Source organism: Vipera berus, assembly GCF_964194415.1.
Source record: "Vipera berus genome assembly, chromosome: Z".
NCBI classification, from domain to species: domain Eukaryota; kingdom Metazoa; phylum Chordata; class Lepidosauria; order Squamata; family Viperidae; genus Vipera; species Vipera berus.
Genome location: NC_138205.1, coordinates 49,243,162 through 49,269,238, shown reverse-complemented (window position 1 = coordinate 49,269,238; position 26,077 = coordinate 49,243,162). Strand labels below are relative to the sequence as shown.

Sequence of the window (26,077 nt, the reverse complement as noted above, 5' to 3'; positions counted from 1 at the left end):
TATGCACATTCTTTCACAATTAGCATTGTGTTTCACAGCACTTTGTACCTTCGTAAAATGGTTTGCAATATTTACATCAGATGAACAATACTGTACTCTAGCTGTATTAATTTATCTTTGATACATTGTCTGACATTTAAATAACGAAGATCAGTATGTTTAGATCTTGTTCTTACTGCAGCATTATTAGCCATCTTTATTGCAGCTTGATTGTCCTCATACACAATGAATGGATCATTTACATTTAAACCCATATCTAACAATAATTGTTTGTACACTAGCAGTTCTGTACATAACACTGATAGACATGAAAATTCAGCCTCCATTGTAGATAAGCTTATGTGTTTCTGTCTAAGACTTCAACTCCCTGTTCATTGCAGCTTTCCATGATGCCTGTTCCTTTTCAGGATACATCCTGATCTCATCATAGTTAGAAGGTACTGAACTAACTTGACATACTATACTAGCTTCATAGCGATCAGGTGGATGTCTGATACGCATTGAACGCCAAGGAATTACAGGGCTTTGAATTTCTGTCTCCTTTCCTTCCTCTGATTCCTCTTTTATCTCCCCTATCTCCTCTTCATCTTTTATATTTACAGGAGATGTATTATCATTACTAGTTACGTTATCAGAGGAGTCCTCAAACACTAGAGGATCAGTATTAACAGTTTCTTGCTCTAACCTATCCCAACCAACGTGCTCAAGGAACTTTGCACTAGCACTGTTATATACATTAGTTGTGCCTCGTTCCCAGAAACGATAGGATCTGTGGTTAGCTTCGTAACCTACGAAGTATAATTGCCTAGCCCTATGTTGGCCTTTACTCCTGAGTTGTGCAGGAATGTGGACCCAAGCTGGGGTGCCAAATGTGTGCAGGTAATCAAGGTTTGGTCTTCTACCATGCCATATTGTATATGGTATTTTACCAGTAGAAGTATTAACAACTAAATTCAGAACATGGTTTGCACATTTTGCTGCCTCCCCCCACAGTCTATCTGTTAAGCCAGAATCTTTTAACATGGTTCTAATCATGGCTTGTAACGTTTGCCCACGTCTCTCAACAAAAGCATTATGTTGAGGCCTATAAGGGGCTGAACGTTTATGCTCAATGCCAGCTGATTGTAGCATATCAACAAAATGCTTATTTGTAAATTCAGTGCCATTATCAGTAATTATGCACTGAACCTTTCTCTTTGTTTTTCTCTCCACGAACTTCAGCCAGTTTGCAAATTGTTGGAAAGTGTCTGCCTTTGACTTAAGCAGATAACAAAATCCATATCGAGAGTAGTGGTCAAGGATACTTAAAATATAACATGACCCTCCTAAACTTGGCTTCATGGGTCCAATTAAATCAGCAAACACAACTTCCAAAGGTACAGTTGTTTTGAAGCCGTTTATCCTGTTTGCAGGAGTTACCTTGCTCTTTTCCTGATTACAGGCATTGCAATTCAAATACTTACTACATGGCTTCAGTTTAACTCCCTCTACTAATTCCACTGTTTTACGTAGTGAGTTAAAGTTTACATGCCCTAACTGCCTATGCAATAAATGTATACATTCATCATGTGGCTTCTTGTTCTCACATATTGAGTTAGCTTTAACTGTACTAACCTGGTTACTTGTGAGAACGAATAAACCATTTTTCAAATTAGCAGTTACACAGGTTCCATTCCTCTCAATAGTGCATTGCTCCCCTCTGAATGTTACCACAAACCCAACTTTAACCAATTCCCTTACAGATAACAGGTTGAATCTTAGCTTAGGTATATATAACATAGGTAACTGTTCATCAATGCATGGACAATAGGAATTACCTTCACCAGAGGCCTTCATCCTCCAACCGTTGGCCAGTGAAACATATTGGTTGCTGTTTTTCATATTAACAAACCTCTTTTTCACTTTAGTAATGCATTGTGAAGCCCCACTATCAACAACCCACAATTCATTATTTCTGGATGTTGATTCACCAGAAATAGCCAAACCAATGCCCTTCTTAGCCTTCCCACTGCTATTCACATTCTGTTTTTTACCCTTTCTACAGAATTTGGCTATATGCCCTCTAGCCCCACAAGAATAACATTTCTTGACATTGTAAGCAGTGGTAAATTGCTGCTCCTCTCGTGGCTGTGTCTCTCTCAGCTGGTCTCTGTCACGCCTCCTTCTGGACTCTTCCAGCAGTCTCCCAGTAATGTTAGTCAATGTCAGTTCCTCTCTGGTCAGGACTTCCAAAGAAGAAACATACTCATCATAACTCTCATCCAAAGATGACAGAATAATGTAGACCTGCTGCAACTCTGAAAAAATCAGCTCCTTTTCATGAAGCTCTTGAAAAGTTGCCTTCATGTAATTTAAATGGGTCAGCATATCTCCATTCTTCTGCAGACGAGCCCTAAACAGCTTACGTGTAAGGTGTATATGTGCACCCACACTGTCACGAACATAAAGCCTTCGCAAAACATCCCAACACCTAGCAGCAGACTCCTCACCACGAATATGGACAAGCTGCTGGTCATTCAGTGTTAGTCCAATAATGCAAAGAGCTTTCTCGTTGCTTCGTTTAAAGTCGTCTAACTTCTTTGCATCCTCTTCATCATCTGGATCCCAAGCAGTAGTATCTGGTGGGTTATTTACAACAGCCCATAGTCCTTCCTTGCGCAAAAGCAAGCAGCATTTTGTGGACCAGGAAACATAGTTTGTCCCATCCAACCGGGTTATCCAGGAGATGCCTGACAACTGTTCTTGTGCCATTTTACACCAAATACAAACTCAGCTAGGAATACTGTGTGAACTTACTCTCAGTACAGGCCTGGGCCCATAACCAGTGTTATGGAATTTATTGTGCAGAGGTCTCCTTGTGCTACCAAAGAGTTGCACAGACAAGGAAGGGCACTGAGAGCAGTAAAAGTCACACACAGAAATACACTGAGTTCTAAAAGCAAAAAGTATTTTACTTTGAGGTGGTGTAAAACCAAAAATGCACAGTCAAAAAGAAACAGTCCAAGTCATAATCCAAACTACAAAGTCTTCTTACCGGTCCAGAGGTCAATACACAGTTCAGGTTTACAACAGTAGTAAACCAACAGCAGAGCAAAAACAGTAATAGTAGAGATCAGTGAATTCAGAGAGAGAAAGAAGCTACGTTCCTAGCTTCCTCTTATGGCCATGAGAACACTTACACACCCATTGGCCAATTAACAACTTAAAGACATAGCATTATGGTTAATATATTTTCAACCCAACATTGTAGGCTAACACCATATGCCTAACAAGCCTATTCTCCAAAGTACCTGAAGGCACAACAAGAAGCAATGGATGGAAACTAACCAAGAAGCAACCTAGAACTAGATAGAACAATTAATCAGTGGAACGACTTGCCTCCAGAAGTTGTGAATGCTCCAACACTGGAGGTTTTAAGAAGACCAATGTCTGAAATGTTATAGGGTTTCCTGCTTGAGCAGGGGGTTGGACTAGAAGACCTCCAAGGTCCTTGCAACTCTGTTATTCTGTTATATACTGCTAAGCTTGTAAGCCGCCCTGAGTCTTCGGAGAAGGGCGGGATATAAATGGAATTAAAATAAAAAATAAATATTATTAATTTTTGCTGCTTTTAAACTGTATAAACCAACCTCCGTACTGTGAGTGTAGCAGAAGAGAGAAATATCAATTTTTGAATTAAAAAATAAGCAGATATGCTTACTGGTACAGATTTTCAGACAATGCTTAGGATTCAACTGGTGAACTTTAGAGAAAGAGGGAATGTTTTAGAGGACAGTTCCATAAAATATCTAACAACTGGTTTGAACTTCATGGCTTTATTCTGGTAGGGCTATTGGACAAAGTAAGGGAATAAATACAGGTAGTCCTCAACTTACAAGAGTTCATTTAGTGACCATTCAAAGTTACAACAGTGTTGATAAAAGGGACTTATGACCATTTCACATTTACTTACCTCCCTATGGTCACGTGATCAAAATTCAGACACATATTTATGACAGCTGCAGTGTTCTGGGGTTATGTGACCACTTTTTGCAACTTTTTGACAAGCAAAGTCAATGGAGAATCCAGATTTACTTAACAATCATGTCACTAACTTAACAACTGTACTGATTCACTTAACAACCGTGGCAAGAAAAGTTATAAAATGGGCAAAATTCATTTAACATCTCATTTAGCAACAGAAACTTTGGGCTCCATTGTGATCATAGGTTGAGGACAACTTGAATTATGTAAGTTAATTTTTTTTGTTTATGTGAGGTATTAAAAAATACTCCAGATTAGGCTTCTAAATCAAAGGCAAGCTTGATGAGATGAGATCTGTTAAGCAATGAGATGAATGTCAGTAGTTTTTGGTTTAACAAGTAGTCACACTTCTTCAATGATAGTTAGGTTTTTTTTAAAGAATATCTGATTTGTTGAAACAAGTATCTTAGTAAAGGGAGAATCCTCCATATTTGGGGAAACATAGGATCACAAAATCTCATTGACATGTTCTGTATTAAAGCTTACCTCATAGTGTGCTATTCGTTGTGATTCAAACTGCAGTACAGCCCCACAAACTTTACAGTAAGTGTCTGTGCAAAGTTCTTTTCTTGTCATCTCATCAAAAATATCATCTAAAATGAATGGTTAAGGATACAGTTGGTAACTAGAACAATGAGAGCATTTTATTTATAAAAACCATATTAGAAAATTTATATACAAGATGATGCAATTTGTCCCCAAGAGTCAGTAGGGATAATAACCTCTATATGCTTTCTGTTGAATGCTTTTGATGCTGATGTTTTTCCACATTCTTTAAAATATTCCCTAAAACAAACTGAGTATTATGTCCTGCATCTGCTCTTTTTAGGAAAAGTATCAACTGATAACAGCTATGCTTCTCTTTTTGCTGGGGTGAAAGTATGGGGCTAAGGAGAAGCATGTGTAGAAGACAGCCTACCTCTTTTGCTCTTGTTCTACTGCAATATAAAGCATCTCAAACCTTATATAATATTAGTAGTAATAAGCTCAAATATTTCATAGTTCTCTGAAGGAGAAATAAAACAATGAACAAAGTAAGTTTCTCAGCTTAGTTTGCCTCTAAAAATATCCATCAAGCTCAATTTCATGTTGCCTAAAGAAACTGGGGAAAAAAGCAAGGCAGAATCAAGGAGGGCAAATGTTTGTCAAAATAACAAAAACAACACTGCACTGTTTTGCTGCAAGTTCTGCCTTTCTATATTGGTGTGTAATAGTGCATGAACAAAAGTAATGGATCTTGCAGTGCAATGGCATATTGCTTTCATTATTTGACTTCCCTTAATTCCCCACCACCAACACTAATTAATTTTTACTGATTTACACATTGCCCTTCAATCACCCATTAATGATGATGTCAAAATAATTATGCACAAGTTATGCAACTTGATGTAACATATGGTCCATACTAAAGCAGTTCACTTAACCAAACTTCAAAAAGACAAAAAAAAGGAGAGCCACAGTACATGTGGAAGCTAAGACATATAACTATGGTAAGGGACGGCCATACAGTGATCCAATTCCTAGAATATTCACAAGGTGAAGTCCCCTGGCAAGCACGTTTTCTACAATTTATCATTTTGTTGGCCTCTCATCAAATATCTTAACATCGCTTTCTCTCATAGAGGAATTTCTGATCATAACCGTTCCAGGATCAAACCAGAAACTGTGATTCTGCTTACTGTATGTATTTAATTGGTGCCTGTAAAAAATAATTCTGCTCTGCCCCAGGCACCTTTTATTATTTTGCATAGGTAACTCCAGTCCATTTTAATTTCTTCCAAACTATGGCTAGCATTAATAGCTCTACATGGGTGACAGTGGAAATACCAGAACACTCTACAGAGGCAAACTGTCCTGCGCATCCTCTATTGGAAAACAGGACTGCTGAATACTTACAGCCTGTGAGAGCAACTGAAAGCCACAGCCCTTTTTACCTTAACATTTCTTAACATCCATCTTTCCTGTTTTCACCAGTTGAAGAAACTGCTTCATGTGTGCTCTCATATACTGCAAAGTACTTGCACAACCCCCTCAAAGTACAAATACAGCAAATTCTATCTAAGTAGAAAATTAAATTTCTCAATCAAAAGTATGATAGTAAATGCAAGCTCTCATTTTCATAATAAATTGTTCTTCAATAAGAGATTAATAAACCATCTTATCAAACTGTTTGTTTTAGAAGGCATAACTTAATGTTATGGTGGTGGTGGGTGAAATGCTTATTTTCCTTTCCCCTTCTTCTTTAAAATACCCAACTTCGTAAATGCGCAACAAAAAGGCTGGGTAGATAAGAAATGTTTTCAAATTATGAGACGTGTTTCGTATTGATAAAACACTTTCACAGAAAGGTCAGCAACTGAACTTTAATGATTACAATATAGTACAACCTGGGCATTGTTGTTATTATTCCTACCTTTTTCTTCATGAGTTCAAGGGAGCTTGCATCATTCATTTTATCCCCAGACAGCCATATGAGGTAGGTTAAGACTATGCTATGATAGTGTTTTAAATAATGTGTGGGTTTAAGACCAAAATCAGAATTCAGGTGTTCCATTAGTCTGAAGCTCAGCTGGTGTGTTTGGGCCAATTATCTCCTCTCAGGCTTGTTGTTGTTGTTGTTAGTTGCAAAGTTGCGACCCCATGGTCGCAATCCCATGGACAACATTCCTCCAGGCCTTCCTGTCCTCTACCATCTTCTGGAGTCCATTTAGGCTCACACCTACTGCTTCAGTGACTCCATCCAGCCACCTCATTTTCTGTCGTCCCCTTCTTCTCTTGCCCTCAACCTTTCCCAGCATTAGGCTCTTCTCCAGTGAGTCCTTCCTTCTCATTAGGTGGCCAAAGTATTTGAGTTTCAACTTCAGGATCTGGCCTTCTAAAAAAGAAGTCAGGATTGATTTTCTTTAGGACTGACCAGTTTGATCACCTTGCAGTCCAAGTGACTCGCAGGAGTCTTCTCCAGCACCATAGTTCAAAGTCCTCAATTCTTTGGCGCTCAACTTTCACAGCCATACATTGCAACTGGGAAGACCGTAGCCTTGACTATACTATGTTAGCCTCTCAGGCTAACATAGCTCAAAGGTCCTTGAGATTCTAGAGCATGAGTGTCAAACCTGATTGCATCACGTGATGTATTGTTTTTTTGCCTTTGCAGAGCCAGGGTATGTGATGCATCAGGCCCGCGGGCCTCCAGTTTGATATCCCTGTTCTAGAGCAGGGGTCTCCGTGGACCGGTACTGGGCTGCGGCATGCCAGCAACCAGTCCGCACAACCAAGCAAAGCCCCATCCACAGGATGCAGGCAGCACACAAAACCACGGAAAAACCTCTCTCCATGGAACTGGTTCCTGGTGCCCAAAATGTTGGGGACCTCTGTTCTAGAGAATCTGCAAGATGTATATAATATGTAATGAAATGTTACATGTTTATTTTATATCCTACCCATATAAGAAACTATGGGAAATTTATATAAAATAGAATACTCAATAGTAAATATAGCCTTATATTTAAAACATCAAATCTAAGAAAATATTAAAACTGATTACATACTGGGTGGGGATTAATAAAATTTTAAAACAGCTAGGTATTTCACGGTTAAGAGCATTGGGAGTTTGGCAGGGTTTAACTAGTCAAGAATGTGGTTGTGACTATATGATTGAAGCCATACCTCTTTTTAATATGTACTGACAACTGTTAAAGAAGGGCCGAAAAGAGATTTAAATAAAGATTTATTTGTTAATCCATCAGAAAGGAATTGTGCTGTTCTAATTGATAAGAGACTTAATACTAATTCAATTTGTACCCCAGAGACCATCATCTGTGTTGAAAGGCATTATAATAATATTTCAAACCTGGCATACCAAACCAGGGTGTTTCAATCTTTCCCCCCATTGTACCCCTTTTAGGATATGGCAACATCCAAATACCACCAGTCACCTAGCAAGATGTCAAAAACTTGACGACGAAAATAAAAAATAAAAAATGATGAAGTACAGGTAGTCCTCGACTTACAACAGTTCGCTTAGTGACTGTTTAAAGTTACAATGGCACTGAAAAGTGCCCCCCAAGCCACAACCAAGGAAGACACCTGCCTGCCCACCCGGTGGCACTCTTCCTCCTGTATTCATTATTGTGAGCATTTCTGTTGAGGATTGGCAGTGGGGATGGGGTGGGGGGGGGTGTTTGGTTTTTATTTCTCCCCCCTCCCTCTGCTGGGTTGTTGCAGCAGGTTTTGGTCACTTCACATGATCCTGGGACACTGTGACCGTCATAAATATGAATCAGTTGCCAAGCATCTGAATGTAAATCACAAGACCCTGGAGATGCTGCAACATTCCAGCTGATCAGCGCTTCTTCTGGGCTCAGCAGAAGCGCCAGGATCAGCGTCGAGCTCCAGCTGGAGCCTGGTGCTGATCCTGGCGCTTCCACTGAGCCCTGACAGCCCTGCAGCTCCAGCCGTCTCTCACTCAGGCTTGTGCGGTGCTGCCATTGGTTCATCTCATTCCCCTCCCCCACTACCACTTTTCTAGGATGGTCGTGTACCACCTGTCAGGTGCCTATCCGTACCACTGGTTGAAAAGCCCTGCACCAAACCCTCCCCTCCCATTATGTATTTAGGTTCTACGGAGCTAATCCAATTCTATTTTTTTTATCAAAACAATGAAGAGATGTAAATCATTATCTCCTGCCCCAGAAAGATTTGCTCCTAGGGTTAGGGTTAGGGATACACAGCAGATGTTGGAACTATTTTGTAATGGCTTTTTTTCTAAAATGAAACTTATGTTCAGACATTTTTATATTCTGTGTGCCTGTTTACTTACTTTTTTTTCTAGCCTGCTACATAAAACCTGACAGTACGTACTACAGCAGTTGGTATCTATTTCAAAAATGACTCAGAATTAGTGTTTGGGACCTTATGTGAACACTGCATCCCTCTGCTATTTATTAAAATAGCAGATGATTTATGCATTTAAAAATTACTCATCTTTTAGTTCAAGTATCTCAGAATATATGAAACCATTTTAATTAAAAAACATAAATAAAAACAATATAAAATACAATTAAGAATACTCATAACTTCCAAAGTCCTGGATTACATATAGTTATGTCCTGAATGTGGGCAATATTTAGACAAGCTTATCAGGAAAGGATGGGGTGAGGGAAAAAAACATTTCTCTCTCCCCAGCTAGGCTGAAGTCATACAGAATCTTGTTTTTTGTCTCCAACACTGGAAATAAGCCCCATATATAACTGGCTACTACTCAGCAGACTGAGTATGTGATAGATTAAATTACTGATTCCAAAGAACTTTTAAACAGAGTTAGCTTCCTTGCTCTTTCCTCCCTGACAGTTTTTTTTGCTTAGGATTCCTAACACTGCAAGCCCTGATGTTGCTAACTATATTTTAAATACTGCATTGACACAGCATAAATATAGCCAGACATAGATGTCATTATGTACAGCATGCAATGGATGCTTAATAAAATATTGGAAGAACATTACAGTTTAATTTTAATACCAATGGGTAAATTCTATTGGGGATTAAGTAAAGCAAGTGGAAGTATATTTTCGCATATGTATTTCAGAACATCTACATTTTTGAACAACTTTTGCTAAATAATGCAAAGAATTTCAATTGGGATTATCTAATGATAAATTTAAATATTCTGAGTACATTTTCCATTTTGTCAGACAAATGTGTAGTATTTAATAAGCATTGAAAAACTTTTGAACAAATCTGAAATCTTTAGCCAGCATATTTTTTAATTCAGTGCTTTGGATGCTCAAATATTTGGAGATGCAAAATATTTTATGTCACGTTAAACATTCCAAGCCATACTGGTGGTAAGCCAAGATATATGTTTAACGTGCGTCAACATTATTTTCTAGCTTTCTGTTTAATTAAATATTAATTTCATTTCAAGTAGTTCAAATAAGTGAGAGTGGATGTTATGTGGAATACAACATTTTAATATAAAAGTATATTTCAAAGTATATTTCAGGTATATGCTCTGATAATAATGTAAACATATTATGCAAATATTTTGCTGATTTATCCAATATGAAGGATAGTCTGTACACACAAATATAAAGTATAGACTGCTTAAAACATGTTAACATTCACTACAGGAAGAAAAGTTCAAGAAACTGTGTTGATATTGGTAACAAGTAAGGTTAACATGTCTCCAGTAAGACAATATTGTATATTCTATATTCTACTATAATGGGACAATGAATCTTAAACATGGTCATGTATGATTTGTAACCATAAGTCATTAAATTGTGTTACTTCACTAATATTTACTAAGTTGCAGTGATTAATAAAAAACAATCAGTGGAGATCCTTAGTGAACCAGTGCTCATTCAGCAACCATTCAAATTTACAATGGCATTGAATAAGTGGTACTTATGACCAATGCACTTACAATGGTTAATAGCATTCCTGTGGTCATTTGCAACCTTAGTTGCTGGCTTTCTACAAGTAAAGTGAATGGGGAAACTGGCAGAAAGTCAAAATGGGGAACTCACTTAACAGTTGCATGGGATTCACTTAAGGATGGTCATGTGATGTTGTGCTTCATGACTGCAACAGTAGTAACAGAAATTCCAATCCTAATTATATGTATTATTTTTGGGGACAGACATGACTGCACTGTTAATTCATTTTTTTATTATGAAAAATTAGTGATCCATGTATTTTATGTAACAATTTCTCATTCCTCCTTGCATATTTTTTGGCCCATTTGTTTACCTCACATAACTTTTTTCATGTACATCATCATGCTGTAGATTTTACATTTTGTAAAATCCATTTAAAAAATAGCATGCCATCAAAAGTATTACACTATGTTGCACACAGGTCAAGGCCTGTAATTTGGTAAAAGCCACAGTAGATTGAAGAATGGATAAAAAGCAACATTTTAAAAAATAGATGAGATTTGCATTTGGCAGCTCTCATAGATAATCTAGTTTAAAAAGAATTTTAATTTCATAAAAATGTGTACGTTGGAGTCGCTATAATTTCTTAAACTGTATTATTTATTTGTTAAATTTATTTATCGCCCATCTAGCAATGGGACTACTGTAGGTCGCTTGCAACAATGTAGTCTATCAGGTGCATTTGCTTTGTATGTTAAAAAGATTATGAAGAAAAATCTCATACTTTTAAGTTCTTTGATTGATTAACTTATAGCTTGCTTAAATGACTGATTATACTTGAGCTCCAAACAACAAACAAAAAGCTCAATGAATAAATTTTAGCACTAAATCCCAGTTTGGATTGTATTTAGGGACAAAGTCGCACAGTGTTTATCTGTCTAGCAGAGTGGGTTCATAAAATGCTATTGGTTGAGGTTTTTTGATCCGCAAAAGCCGAACTGTTTTGTTCTGTTGTATCCCATACTAACATTTATACAAAACTGCTGGAGGATTGTTTATACTGCATACCAATAAGTAGGTGGCACAGTTTTACTTGTTTTCCATATATTAATCCCATAAACATTCTTTTGTGAATAAATATATGGAGCAAAATGAATATAGCCAAGGCTGAAGACTGAATTTAGATAAGACAAGGCAAGCATTAAGTGTGGAGAAATGTACTGATACAGACAGAAGGATTAAACTATTGCTGGATAAGACTGAATTCTTTCCTGGACTTTGTAACGTAAAGTAACTTCTGGAATCAATTTTGTGAAAATAAAGGTAGTGGCCATCAGCAAAGATTTTTCATCAGTTTTGTGCAGTACTTAAATTGTTATCCTTGAAAAGTGGCAAAGAAATAATTTTTTAACTAGCAAAGTTAATTCACTTTTGCTTAAAGTGTAAATTTAAATGCATCTTTTTTCTTGATTATTCAATCATGCACATGTTTAGAATTCTAAATCATGATAAGAATTCCACTGGGCCCATTCTGGCAGGATAAAATTCTTCTCACTCAATCTGGTGAACTATTTCCCTCTACAGTTGCAATGCTTTCCCCAATGTACTTATGCTCTAGTGCTCTCCATTGTGCCCTTTTTCTCCCCAATCTGACGTCTGAGAGGGATATGAAAAAACCTGAAGAGCTTGAAAGAGAAATTTGGTTCACATTTCAATCCACAAGACTGAGTTCATCCTTTTACCTCAAAGGTAAAAATGTGATACCTCCGATGGATTCTGGAAAGTCACTGTAGGTGGCAGGATTGTAGCCTAAGCGTTCTTGATTTAAATCAACCCCCCTGTAAGTCTCATAAATGCTAGCTTCCAAGAAATGGTGCTTTGCAGGATGCCCCAAGCTCATGTTTTTCCCTTTCCTATTTAACATCCACATAAGATCACTGGGTGAGGTGACAGGACTGTTTGGAGAGCAGTATCACCAATACATTAATCATATCCAGCTTTATCTCCTTTGATTCAACTCAAACAAGACTGAGTGGCTTTCAGTATTTGGATTTCCTGGTTACAAGGTTCTTCCACCTCTGGTTCTGGATGGGGTGCTACTGTCCAAGATGGACTTGGGTGTGCCATTTGGGGGTCCTCCTGTACTACAGCAGGTACTGTAGTAATCATGGCTAGGAGAGTTTTTGCACATCTCTAGGTTGTAAGCCAGTTGTGCTTATTCCTGGACTGGGAGGCTTTGCTTACAGTCACTCAAGCCCTTGTGGACTATTGTCAGGATTACTGCACCATGCTCTACATGGGGCTGCCCTTGAAAATTATTCAAAAGCTTTAACTGAAGCAAAATGCAGCTGCATGTATAGTAAATAGTGTCAGATATTTGACATATGAGTGAGCTGAATTGGTGCAATTCAAGGTGGTAGTTGTTATCATTAAAGCCCTTTATGGCTTGGGACCAAGTTAACTAAGGAACCATTTTGTTTCAGCTGTTTCTACCAGACCAATTCAATACAGCAGATGGGACATCTTACAGTTTCTGACAGCCAAGGAATATCGGTTTGTGGGGACCACAAGACATGTTCTTAGCTGTAGTCTCTACCCTTTGGAACATTCTGCCTTTCAAGATTGGGATGACCTTGAACCTGTTGGTCTTTTATATATATATTTCGAATTGCTTTTAACTATTTTATATTTTTATGATGTATGCCACGCAATGCTGAAATGGGTGGGTATAGAAATTAAATACATTCATACATACATACATACATACATACATACATACATACATACATACCTGCATGCATACATACATTCATACTATCTTATCATTGTGCTCACTTAACATCTCACCAATACATTTTTATAAACAGTATTATTGCAATCTAAACCTCTTTTTAAAAGCAAAACATTCTAGAAAGGCATTACAGTTTCCAGTTTTCTATGAATAACTTCTCATCATCATTTCAATTTTGATGCCACTCAATTTCAACCAATTTATCCAAATTGCAACAATAGGATTAAAATAATAAAACACAACATCTTAATCCTATGGTAACTAGAATGGCAGTGGTAACAAATAACACAGAGACACCGATTCAATATAAGTCTGGGCAAAACAATAGGTTTAAGTTTTTAGTATCCAGCACTTCTTCTAAACAGGAAGATTCTTTTTACTGATCCAATATGACACTAACAAGTTCTTTTCTGAACTTTCTGTTGGAAAATTTTATTTTTAATTGTCACATCCCAAGTTTCTTCTAAACAGCTCAAGGTAACATTTATGGAAAATACTCCTTGCTTTTTCTGTCAAGGACCCCTGTAAGTTAGGCTAGGCTGAAAGAAAAGTAACTGGTCCAATGTCACTCTAGACTTCATGAACAAGGTAGTATGAACATGGCTCTCCCTGGACCTAGGCTAAAATTTTAATGATAAGACTGTATTGTCTTTACCATCAGCCAGTTCTACAGTTCAACAAAATTAAATTAAATTCCTGGAGATCAGATGGCTTCTTCAGTGATTAACAGTACAAACAAAATGTTTCAAATCAACAACCATGTCTGCAGTTTATTTACTGTTTCATTAGTTATAGCAAACAGAAATTTGAATTATATTTTAACTCCATAATAACAAAACAATTGCTACAAAAATCAATGGCGGAATGTTTCATATGTTCACACATATATTATCATTGATTACATTCAGTTCAATCTCTCTTTTCTCTGTGATTCAGGTGCGACGGTGGAAATACCGTGGTAGTTGTGCTTCTGGGCTAAGTAATAGATTGATTTATTTAGAAAATGGATTATGCTTATATGCTTAAGTCTAAAAAGGCTGCTGGTGTACATAAGATTAGTAATGCTATCAATGCAAAAAAATTAAATTATCAGTAACAAGTTATCAGCATAAACCCATAATGTATCATTCTCTGAATGTCTTGCTTCAGCTTGATTGAGCTATTCCAAAGAAAGGAAGCCCTCACAAGATTTAATTTAATCCTCCATCCTTCCCTCCCATCACACCTTCATGATATATTTTCAGTTTATTACATAATTTTATCTCTGTCATAGGTTGGAGACACACTACAATCAAGCAAATTGCTTTGCTTTCAGCAGTTAAAAGCAGGCCATTTTCTACTATGATGCTTTCCTTTGATGTTTGTGGCCAACATTTATTTCAGTCAATTTTGCTTAGCTGAATTAATTTAATATTAATGACTTAATTCTTAGTACAAATCGACATATAAGATAAGTCCTTGTCTAAGAACCTTACAGCCACAACAATAAGCTTTTAAGGCCAGAGGGTACATTTGGTATTTTAAGCCTATGTTAAGGAAATATGCTTCCTTTAAAGTACAGCTTTCCCTTTGGAATATTTTCTCTCTGCTTGTCCTATCCTCACAGTTGAAGTCTTACAAAGTATTTCAAAGAGAAAGCTCTACTGTCCTCACAGCTTTATGGAAATAACTTAAAAGCTGTTTTATTTCAGCAGCTTGCAGCATCAGCAATTGCAGTGGTTGAGTGTATTATGGAGATTTAACTGAAAACTTGTATTTTTGTTTTGTGATTCTATTTTTATGCTTACATGTTCTTTTTGAACTGGGATGGATTACACAAATAAAATGGCTACCATGGGAAGGTCAATCCAATCCTCAAATGGCTCCCAGAGGGGATATGGGCAGTAATAAAACACAAGGTTGCTTCTTGCATGACATAGTCTACCAAAGTACTCTATCAACTCTTCACTGACTTTACTCTTTGGGGAGCTGGTGAATACTGTAAAGCAAAGCACTAAATTATAACCACCCATCATTTTATTTTTTTGAGAATATAAAGTGTTAAATTATTACTGGAAGTAAGTGGATGGATTTCTTTTGAAACCTTCCCTTTTCATACAGTTTAAAAGGAATGTTTTATGTATGGAAAATAGAAGAGGGTTGAGCAGGTGCCAAGGAAATTCTGGAGTGCAATGTTGGGGATCACTGTGTTAGAATTTCTCCATATATCTTTCGTGGCAATTTGTGCACTGCAAGAAAGTTCCACGTTCGTCCTGCCTAAATTTTTGTTTTTATTTCAAATGATACTGATTCTTAAGAAAGATTCTAACTTGGAGGAATGGCAGAGAGGTATCAATAAATTTGTTTGGGCAGGGAAAAGACCACGAGTCAAACTTAAGATTATGCAGGATACTCGTGAAAGAGGTGGTCTTAAAATGCCTAATCTTAAATTATATTATGAAGCTGCTGCGTTAGTAGGTATAAGTGATTGGATTAATTTGACACAAGACAGATTATTAAATCTTGAGGGCCACGACTTGTTGTTTGGTTGGCATGCATATTTGTTGTATGATAAGAAGGTAGATAATGTGTTTAGAGTGCATATTTTAAGACAGGCATTGCTGAGAGTTTGGAAGAAGTACAGACATAAGCTAGACTGCAAGATACCATTGTGGGCAATTCCAAAACACGCAATAGAAAATATACATGCTGGTTTCAAACATGATGTGACTACGTACAAGGAGATTCTAAACTTGGAAAGAAATGTCTGGTGTTTGAAACCATATAGTCTCTTGCGAGATGAGAAGATTGTTCAGAATTGGTTTCAATATACTCAGCTACGGGCCAGGTGGAAAGAAGATCAGAAAAATGGTTTTACAATGACTGATGAAAATCTGATAAAGCAAATCAGAAATCAGGGTCCAGCACATATTAAACGGATATATCTTGCATTGATAGAGATTGACTCAGAAACAGAACTTGTTAAGGATTGTATGATAAAATGGGCCCAAAATATTCAAGAAGTTATTACAATGGACATGTGGGAAAAGATTTGGGTGAGGAATGTAAAATTTACACAAGCTCAAAATCTAAGAGAGAACTTTTATAAAATGTTTTATAGATGGTATTTAGATCCTAAAAAGCTGGCAAGTATGTATCCGAATTATCAACCAAAATGTTGGAGGTGTGGTGATGAAGAAGCAACATATTTTCATGTATGGTGGACTTGTAAAAAGGTTAAGGCCTTTTGGATAAAAATTTGGTGGAATATGCAGAAGATTTTCAAGCAAAGGATAAAGTTTTGTCCGCAACTCTTCTTGCTGGGAATAATTACAGATGCTACGGTTGTGGACACTAAGTTGATGTTGAATTTAATCACGGCAGCAAGACTTTTAATAGGTCAGTATTGGAAGAAAGAGGAACTGCCGACTATAGAAGAATGGACTTTAAAGGTTTCCGACCTGGCAGAGATGGCAAAGATTTCGGCTTACTTGAAAGATCACTCGCAAGAACGTTATATTATGGAATGGAGAAAATGGGTTGAGTACATTCAGAACAAATATAGGGTTAAGAAGTTTCATGTAGCATTTGAATAAGTCTTCCTTCGTTTTTTTCTTTCTTTATTTCCTTTTCTTCCTTTCTTTTTTCTTTTTTATATATATTTAATATCATTAAGATTTGTATTATCTTGTATAAGCTAGAGAGTGATGGATTTTAGAGTTTATGGTTGTTAGTATATGGTTGCTTATGATTGGTTTTCTTTTCTATACCTTGTATTTAGCTCTGGGAAGTCGGGGGGGGGGAGGGGTAGGGTGGGAGGGAGAGGGGGAGGGGGGACTGTTAAAGATAAACTGTATGTTAAAACTTTTCAATAAAAAAAAAAAAGAAAGTTCCACGTTCATGCTTTAAGCCCAAAGGTAAAATGGGGATGAAGGATTTGATATTTATATATTTTTCTTTAAAAGGTAAAGTTTCCCCCGCACATGCGTGCTAGTTGCTTCCAACTCTAGGGGCCAGCGCTCATCTCCATTTCAAAGCCGAAGAGCCAGCGCTTGTCCGAGGACGTCTCCGTGGTCATGTGGCCGGCATGACTAGACGCCAAAGGCGCACGGAATGCTGTTACCTTCCCACCGTAGTGGTCCCTATTTTACTACTTGCATTTTTTCGTGCTTTCGAACTGCTAGGCTGGCAGAAGCTGGGATGAGTAACAGGCGCTCACTCTGTTATGCGGCACTCGGGATTCGACCGCCAAACTGCTGACCTTCTGATCGACAAGCTCAGCGTCCTAACCCACTGAGCCACCACGTCCCTTAATTTTTCTTTAAGATGAGCAATAAAAAGAAATGTTAAACTTCCAAGAGGATTTCTATTAACTTTTCTAGCTCAACAGTTGGATACCACTGCCCTGCCTGCTTTAGAGGCTGAAAATAATGAAAAGGGCACATTTGTACTCTAGTTGAAAAATACTGTCCACTTCAGACAATCCTGCAACAGACACATTTATAAGAAACATTAAGTGCATGAAACTGATGTATAACTGTAAGGGATTTTGCCATGTTAAAATATCTTTACATTTTCTTCCAAACTTTACTTGTGCCTTATGTGAGAATTCATAAAATTTTGTTCACCTGCAACCAGTTATCAAGCTAATACCTTCTGTTTCATTTCTTTTTTATAAGTCTCATAGTCCGTTGGCACCAACTATGGAACAGCTGCAAGTTGAAACCTTTAACCTCTGGAATACATAGGCTCAGTCTGCTGGATTCTGCCTAAGGTAAGTAGATTGGCACCACTATTTGCAACTTTCTCAGAAATTAATACAAAGTACAGCCAATTGATAAACATTTGGGAGAATGAGGTCAGCACCAGATCCATGGCCTTTGATTTCTTCAGAATCTAGCTGTGCTAGCTTGTTTCACAAGTTTGTACAGAGCACTTAGGCACAATCTTCCATGTCTTGCAGACAGGAAAGAATTCCCCTTTGATTTTCTGCAATTCAGAGAATTCAGGGAAGAGTAAAGTGTTTACTCTTCACATATGAAATCAAAGTTCTAAGCAACCACATAAATTCATAATCACAAGTAGCACACTTATTTTTTCATTTTAAAGCCTTTTTCCACATAGTTTTTTAAAATGTATTTTAATGCTTTTTAACTATGTGCAACTTTTGTTTTTATACCTTTAGCTTTTAAAAATGACTGTTTCTACTCAATTCTCCTTATGCTGGTATATCACCGTAATAAAGATTTGATTGATTGATGTAGTTTTCTGTATTTAGTCTCACTGAAAACATTTTCAGCCTGAAAACAATGGCTAAATCTGTGATATTTCAGCTGATTCATGTATTATCCCATAACAATCTGCTTCCTTAACCAGTATTAATAGTGGAATAGAGAACCTTGATCAAATTTTGACCTCTCTCTTTTGAATAACATGCAGTTTTTCTGTTCAAGGAAAAGGGAAGCTTAAAGTGGTAATAAGAAGTTTAAAGTATACACACGTTTTGCTTGAGTAAGATCCCATCTTCGATTCCTAACAACTGTTTAAATGGTCTCAGGTTAGAACTCTGTCCTTTAGACAATAATCTAATTACAAATCAGACATAACAGTTAAATGTGCCAGTAGTACTCTAGCTGACTGGGAGATGTAGCAACCCAATGAACTTGGAGAACACTAGCTTAGGGAAGGATGCTTTATCACACACAGAAACTATGACAAGTCATTCCAATTATATAGACATGTCTAGAAGCAGCATACAAACTAGCCCTATAATGTATTGTGAAGTAGTTTATTTTCTTGTTAAGTGAAGAAAAGCATTTTGCTATCTCTGAACTAGGATCATTTTGGGGATATGTACTATAGTTATAACATAATGTCACACAGAAGAGTCTTGCTTTAAGTGGAATTTGCATAGAAAATCAGTTGGACTCAAGTGACATCAATGACTCTTTCAATTTCTATGGTCTATGATTTATGAACGTTTTTCTTTCACTTATCTTTCCACTGATTTTACAGCTGTCTGCAAGACTAGGAACACCTTTATAATTAATGCACTCACATTTCCAATATTGTGGGCATAGTTATTGCATACTTCTTTAATTTGGATTCAATTACATTCTCATAAAATTAACATTTAAAAACTGTACGTGTGTGTGTTTGCATCTCTCTCTGTGTGTGTGCATGTAAGAAAGATAAGCAATAAAATAGTGCATAGAAAGAGGCTTAATGCTGTTCCCACAACTAGATAGTTTAGGGATTACCAGTGAACTCTGAAGATGATAACCACCCTCCCCATGTTTCAATCACAATCCATTCACTCACATTGTATTTTTAAGATTCACATAATTGCACACAAGGTACAATTGTGCAAATTTACGTTGTCAATATTTTTCTAACAGTACTCAGATGTAGAAAAGTTACTATTTAAATAGTATTATTAATGGGATATATGACCATATATTTTCTATGTGACATAACTATTTTCACTGTCATATAGAAAATGTATGAATTATATATATATGAAGTATCCATAGTGTACTAAATTTTAGGACAGCTCTATGGAATAAAATGCAGCATGTTCAAACTTATTAGGAGCATATTTCAAATTAATTTTAATTTCATGTGGGCAATAGAAGTAAAATAATTTATGGGAAAGATAATCATACTTCATAAAAGGCAATTTTTACTGAAAAATCTGATAAACAAACACAAACATACATACCGGTACATACAATTCATTCATTCATTCTCAGAATGGAGGTCTGCCACAATTTACCCTCTCCAATCATGCTTCCAATAAAACTATCCTTAGTGCACGGGTAAAAATGATTGGCACCAATGGGAAAGTGAAACTGCAGCTGAGGAAGGGAAATTAGCTTGGAAAGAAATATTTTATTATATTGCAAAACACTAAATAATACAAATAGTAACTAACTGCTACAAACAATTAGGGTATATCATAGATAAGCATTAGCGCTAGAAGCAAAGAAAGCAAATTTGATCTCAGTCTTAAGAGATTGAATACATAAATGGTCAATAAATATAATTTGTAAAACGTGAGAAGACAAGAAGACAAATTGATTGCAGAACAATCCAGACTTCTTAGTCGAGGTAGAAATAAACAGAATCTAAATTATCATAGTTTAAATAAAATAGGTGATGACCTAGCTGTCTGGAGAAGTCTATAATGCTGGCAAAAGTGGAAGAAGAGGACAACCAAGAGCAAGGCAGATGGTCTCAATTATAGCAATGATGGACTAATGATATACACTACTGGAAGGACCAGGTTAGGAAGGGATCATTGCAGAGAAAATCTCTCTGGTTGCTGAGGACTGCCTCCAACTTAATGGCACATAATTACCAGAAGTTTAGAGAATAAAATTTAAGATTTTAAATAAAGCTTATGTGGAAGCATTGGTACTTTTTCAATCAGCTCAAGATATTTTATTCATTCATTTTATTCACTATAATCAAAACAAAGAATCACAGTGGAGTAGCCTACCATACATTCAGTAAATCAGTTTTGCAATTAACATGTATATATTTGTTTTTAGACTGTTTTTATATAATATTGGCTTTGATTCTCATAATTTTTAAGACTTGGGGGAAAGTGATTGCCTTGGTGCCCCATAAATATTGTAAAACATTGCTTATACTACACAGAAGTGTTTTATGAACCAGAAAACACTGCTATTTTTATGGTTGTGGCAGATTAATGCAACACACTCTTCAAAGTGATTGTGTACTAAAATAGGTATTGTCCATTTTTAAGTTTCCTAAAGCAAGCCTTAAAACTTTTTTCATTTCTGATTTATAATGATTTTGAACACAAAAGATTTTTGTGACAGTCAGAAACATAGCACAAATGCCAACAGACTGTAACTGTTGGGCCTCCCTCCCAGTCTAAGCGTACAGAAAGTTCTACATGGGAGCTATATGGTGTATATCTTTCTTGTGCTTACTACTTGGACCAGATTGTACATACTCAACTAGCAGAAAAATAAACAACTGCTTAACTTTAGTAACTGGGAAAGATGTAGATAAATCTCACACATAACAGTTTGGATTACTTCTGCGATCTCTTGCCATTGCCAATGATGGCAGGGCTGATGATTTAAATTCTAAATTTCTGGAATGTACTAGGTTGCTTACTCCAAAGCTAGGAATAACCCTACTATGAATTCACTATGTATATAAGGCAAATTTGCCAGTGTAATGACAGTGTAGTCTAGTGACAGTGCCACATTACACTGTCTCCTTAACATCTAACTTACAGATACTGGTAGAGTACTGCATATAAGCATAATATGCTGTGAACTGAGCATGTCAAAACATTTCACTAATGCTATTATCTGAAATATAACTTTCTTCTAAAATAAGATTTTTCAGTATTTTTATATCATTATGCATTATACATTTCTCAATAACATAAGATTCTTTTAGATATTCTAAATTATCACCACTATAGTTTTAAAAATGAAGAAGCAGGGAGAATTATGCCTATGTTCAAAGTAGCTACTAACAAGATTTTACACAGTTCTATAGAGAACAATGTTTAGGGTTACATTCTGGATTAATATTTGCAGATATGTCCATATTATTTGCTGTAAGGATAGCGAATCAAAGATTTTTGTCATTGTCACAGACTAGTTTCAAACTATCAAGAAAATATGAAGACTTTTGTTTCCTGAATAGTAGCCAGCTATTACCTGCAGGTAAGCCACTATCCAAACTGAAACTATTCTACAACAATTTTTATTATCTGGCATGTGTATATACATATATGGTCCAAAGGGTGTAAATAAAGATAAACCTATCTAATTGAACACAAATGCTTGGACTTATTTAAAACAACTCACTTATTTTGTGCTGAGTTAGTTTCTAAAACAGTGTACACTTTAATAATGATTTTAAAAAAGTGCTTTGGACCTCATACGAGCATTGCACTTCTTATTCATTACATATTTTTTTTCAGCTTTCTGCACAAGACAAAATAGTTGATTGTTTCAAATTAATGACTCTTAAAACATAATTGCTTTCAGTTTTATATTCTGAAAAAAGATGGGCCCCTTTAATGAACACAAAGGACCTGAGAAACATTTCTGAAGTGTTCTCAGTCCTACTAGTAATTTCTAAATTGTTTGAAAACAATTGTTTAAAAACAATCAAAATACCCACTGAATGCAATGAAATCTACTCTTAGATAAATATTTAAAAGTGCAACCTAGATTTTTCATCTTGCTCCACCTTAGGAATAAGGAATTCAGCTTAAAAAAAAGATAAATATAAACTTTATTGGAGTGACAAGATTGCATGGCCCTCCTCCTAATTTCATTAAATTGTTTTAAATACTATTTCAAGAAAATTGAAATGTAAATATCATTGTGAATATTGTTATAGTGTGAATAAAAAAGTGTAACAATTTACATGCATTTGGATTTTAAATCCCACCCCCCAATGAGAGATTCAAATTCTGGCTACAAATCTACTGAAGTGGCATAAAGATTTTCAGTTTAATGACTGATGACTTAATAATTCTTCATATTCTAAGATCAGTGTATTGCCATAGATCACCTGTCAAGATAGTGCACAGTTCATTGGAGTAAGCAATAATTTGCACGCATATATCCGTTATATTGGTTATGGTATCTCCACTTAAAATGATTTGGCTTTCAAGGCTAGGAATTACTTTGGGAAACTACTATATGTATCCTTGGATTAGATGAACCAACAATGAGCAGCTTTAGATGGCAAAAACCTCCTTACTAAAAAAAGTTCAAATTTTATTATGTTCTTCAACTGTCTGCAAGATTTGTGTACATTTGCTGAGATTTAAAGTTCTACTCACTGTTATATCTCCTTTGTAATACTAAGTTCAGGAGGACTTTTAAGAAAGAAATCTCTCACATTCCTAAGGAGTTCCAAACCAGGTTTCTATGTTAGGGAATTTTTTCTGCAATATACTGTTTTTCATGAGGAGGTAAAAAATAAGCAATGTCTAGACCAGGCATGTCAAACTGCTGGCCCACAGGCCAGATGTGTCTCACCGAAACTGCGCCCAACCCCATTGCCAGCAATGGGGAAAGTCCTGATACGTCGCGCGACATCACGTGACATCGTAAGTTTGACATACCTAGTCTAGACTCACAAAGGAACCCAGTGCATAATGGTCACCAAGGTCTCATGAAAAAAAATCTACTTATTTTGTTAATTGTATTGTCAAGATTCCTTCATACAACCTTATTCAGTTCCATTCTACCCAATAGTGATGAAAGCTTATTTTCAAATAACAACTCCTTTATTATATTTTATTGTGGTCTGGATGCAAGTCATTCTGCGTGTTCCTCATAATATGGAATGTTTATTTCCTTTATGCAATTCCAATTCATTCTAGGCTGCTACTGCCAGTCTACAATATTTAAGACTAAGGGTTATATTGTGCCAGGATACTGTGAATGTATTTGGGCAAAATCATTAAACATTTTCTTCAAAGGAAGGGTAACAAGCAGCCCATTGGTGATGAAAGGCAATAAAACAGCAAATGGGAAGTAGCAATCCTTCTTTCCTCCTGTCAAGAAAGAGAGAAAAAGGACAGGATAGCTTCTACTGCTTTTTTCCTGACTTTTCAAAGCTGTTAGAAGCATAAAAGGATGGAGAACCTCCAGATGTTACTGGGCTACAACTTCCAACAGAGCATGAAGTACAGCAACATTTGATGAGTCAAATTCTCTATTGCCACTGAGGAGTGGGCAGAGTACATACCTGCCAGTAATCTCACTCACATGTACTTCTCTGAATGGCATTGTGGCAAATGGAGTTACCTTCCTCTGGCAAGTCTTTTTTCACGAGTGATGTAGAGGATTAGACCAGGTGAACAAGTACTTTTAATAGCATATCATTCAAAGGAAGTAGGAGAAATAGATGATTTGCTATTCTTTTCTATCCAACTCTCCATAACATATCAACTAACAAAAGGATAAATTAACAGAAATGAGGCCTAGCTCAATCTCTAGGTCCAATCTTCTCCATCAATGTGTGTATGGCCGGGGAGGGTGGTAACAAAAAAGGGAATGTAAAAAGATGGAAGAGAAAACAGGATCCTTATATTTTTCTACTTCCAACTTCTGTTGTAGGCTGCAGAAAAATTACGGATGGCTTGTTATTTATTTGATTAGCTTTCCTCGAAATAGGCTGCTTTTCATTCGAAATAGGAATGGCGGCCTTTTCGCCCATATGATTAACAGATGTGTTTTCTATCCCGACCTTAGGGCACCTGAAAATAAGGGCGAGGAGTGTAAGATCGGAGCAGCTGCTGCCTCCGAACAGGCCTGCTCTTCCTACTTGCAGGAAGGGGGTCACCGCGCTCTTCTACAGAGGCTCCCCTCTCAGCCCCCGTTAAGGGCTCGCACGGCTCAAAGCTCTTGCACCTCCCTCTCGCTCCTCCGAGGACAAGGCAGCTCCACCATCCTGTTCCTTGACCCTCCGGGCTTCACCTGGTCCCGTTGCGCCCCCATTCCAGTTGAGGCCGTCGCCCGCTTGCTAGGCGTCACTTCCTCTCGCGCTCCCCGACCCTCCCGGCGGTTTGAGGATCTGCCCTCTCCCCTGCGGCCGGCCGGCCGGCCGGCCAGCCTTGCCTATCGCTCAGCTCTCTCGCTCACTCACTCACTCACCTGCTTTCTGGCCGCGGGGGGGGGATGGCGGCAGCGGGGGGGAGGGGACATCCCCTCCCCCCTCTGCCTTCTCCCTCCCCGCAGCAACAGCAACAGCAGCAGCAGCAGCAGCAGCAGCAGGAGGTGCCGCCGCCGCCGCCGCCACCACCGCCATAACTGGGGAAGCGGAGCTGAGCAAGCCCCGACCACTCCCCGCGGGGAAATCCTCGCGGGAATGTGGGGGCGGAGCAACGGTGTTCCGGAAGCATAATGTAAAGCTGCGGAAGTCGTGCTTCCTCCGCGATTGCTCTTCGAAAATGCGACGTTGAGGATGTTTAAACTGCTTCCCCCGGCCTTCCGTGTAGTGTTAGTGATTGTACGAGAGTCCATTGACTGCTCCCCATAAGCAAACAATCTTGTAGTAAACAAAAACATAACCAAGGGACTACCAAGGAGAAAATAACACTCCCACCAACACCGACAGAGAAAATATAAACAGAGAGCAAAGCCCATTTCCTTCCATCACTGAAGAAGTTACCTAATCGAGTATCGAAACGTCTGCAAACAAAGGACCAAACTCGGAGAGCATCAGGGATTCCACAATAAAATATATTTTAAAACTGATCTTTATGAGAGATTATGCCTTTGAATAGTATAACTTGTATATGAAGATTCTCTGTCATCCAGGTCATGGTTGTCCCAAAAGTGTTTTTTTCAAAAGGCAGTTGGACTTTTGTTTTTCCTTGAAGATCTTTCGCTTCTCATCCAAGAAGCTTCTTCAGTTTTCAACTAGATGAAAAGCAAAAAACTTTTCAAGGAAAAACGAAGTCCAGTTGCCTTTTGAAAAAAGCACCTTTGGGAAGCATTATTTGTAGTGAAATTGTTATCGTGTTATTTCTCTAGTTTTTTTTGGATAAAGCTTTTAAAAGTTAGTTTAAGGATTCAGTACAGTTTTTGAGAAGAGCCTAATGCTGGGAAAGATGGAGGGCAATAGAAGAAAGGGATGACAGAGAATGAGGTGGCTGGATGGAGTCACTGAAGCAGTAGGCGTGAGCTTAAATGGCCTCCAGAAGATGGTAGAGGACAGGAAGGCCTGGAGGAACATTGTCCATAGGGTCGCTGACAAGACTTCGCAGGTAACAACAACAACAACAGTTTTGATCTGTATCCTATGTATCTAATTTTTAGATTAAAAGGAAGTTTTGAAGGCTCCCCCCCCCAAATCCCTAACAACACCGTTAAACGGTTTGTTTGAATCT

General features: G+C 37.3%; 1 protein-coding gene across 2 annotated transcripts in view; it reads right to left on the bottom strand.

Annotated features, from left to right (window-relative positions):
- KRCC1 (lysine rich coiled-coil 1) overlaps positions 1-25,035 on the bottom strand; it is a 31,866-nt gene extending 6,831 nt beyond the window's left edge. Inside the window, exons 1-2 of one of the 2 annotated variants that reach the window (XM_081343245.1) lie at positions 24,840-25,035; positions 4,510-4,616 (exon numbers count right to left, since the gene is read on the bottom strand). In XM_081343245.1, the coding sequence (XP_081199371.1) occupies positions 4,510-4,616; positions 24,840-24,993 (261 nt within the window). In that variant the 5' untranslated portion in view covers positions 24,994-25,035. Of the gene's footprint in view, positions 1-4,509; positions 4,617-7,689; positions 7,722-24,839 lie in introns of those variants that run through there. The other variant, XM_081343246.1, reaches the window with a different exon arrangement.
- Between the last annotated feature and the right edge of the window lie 1,042 nt (positions 25,036-26,077).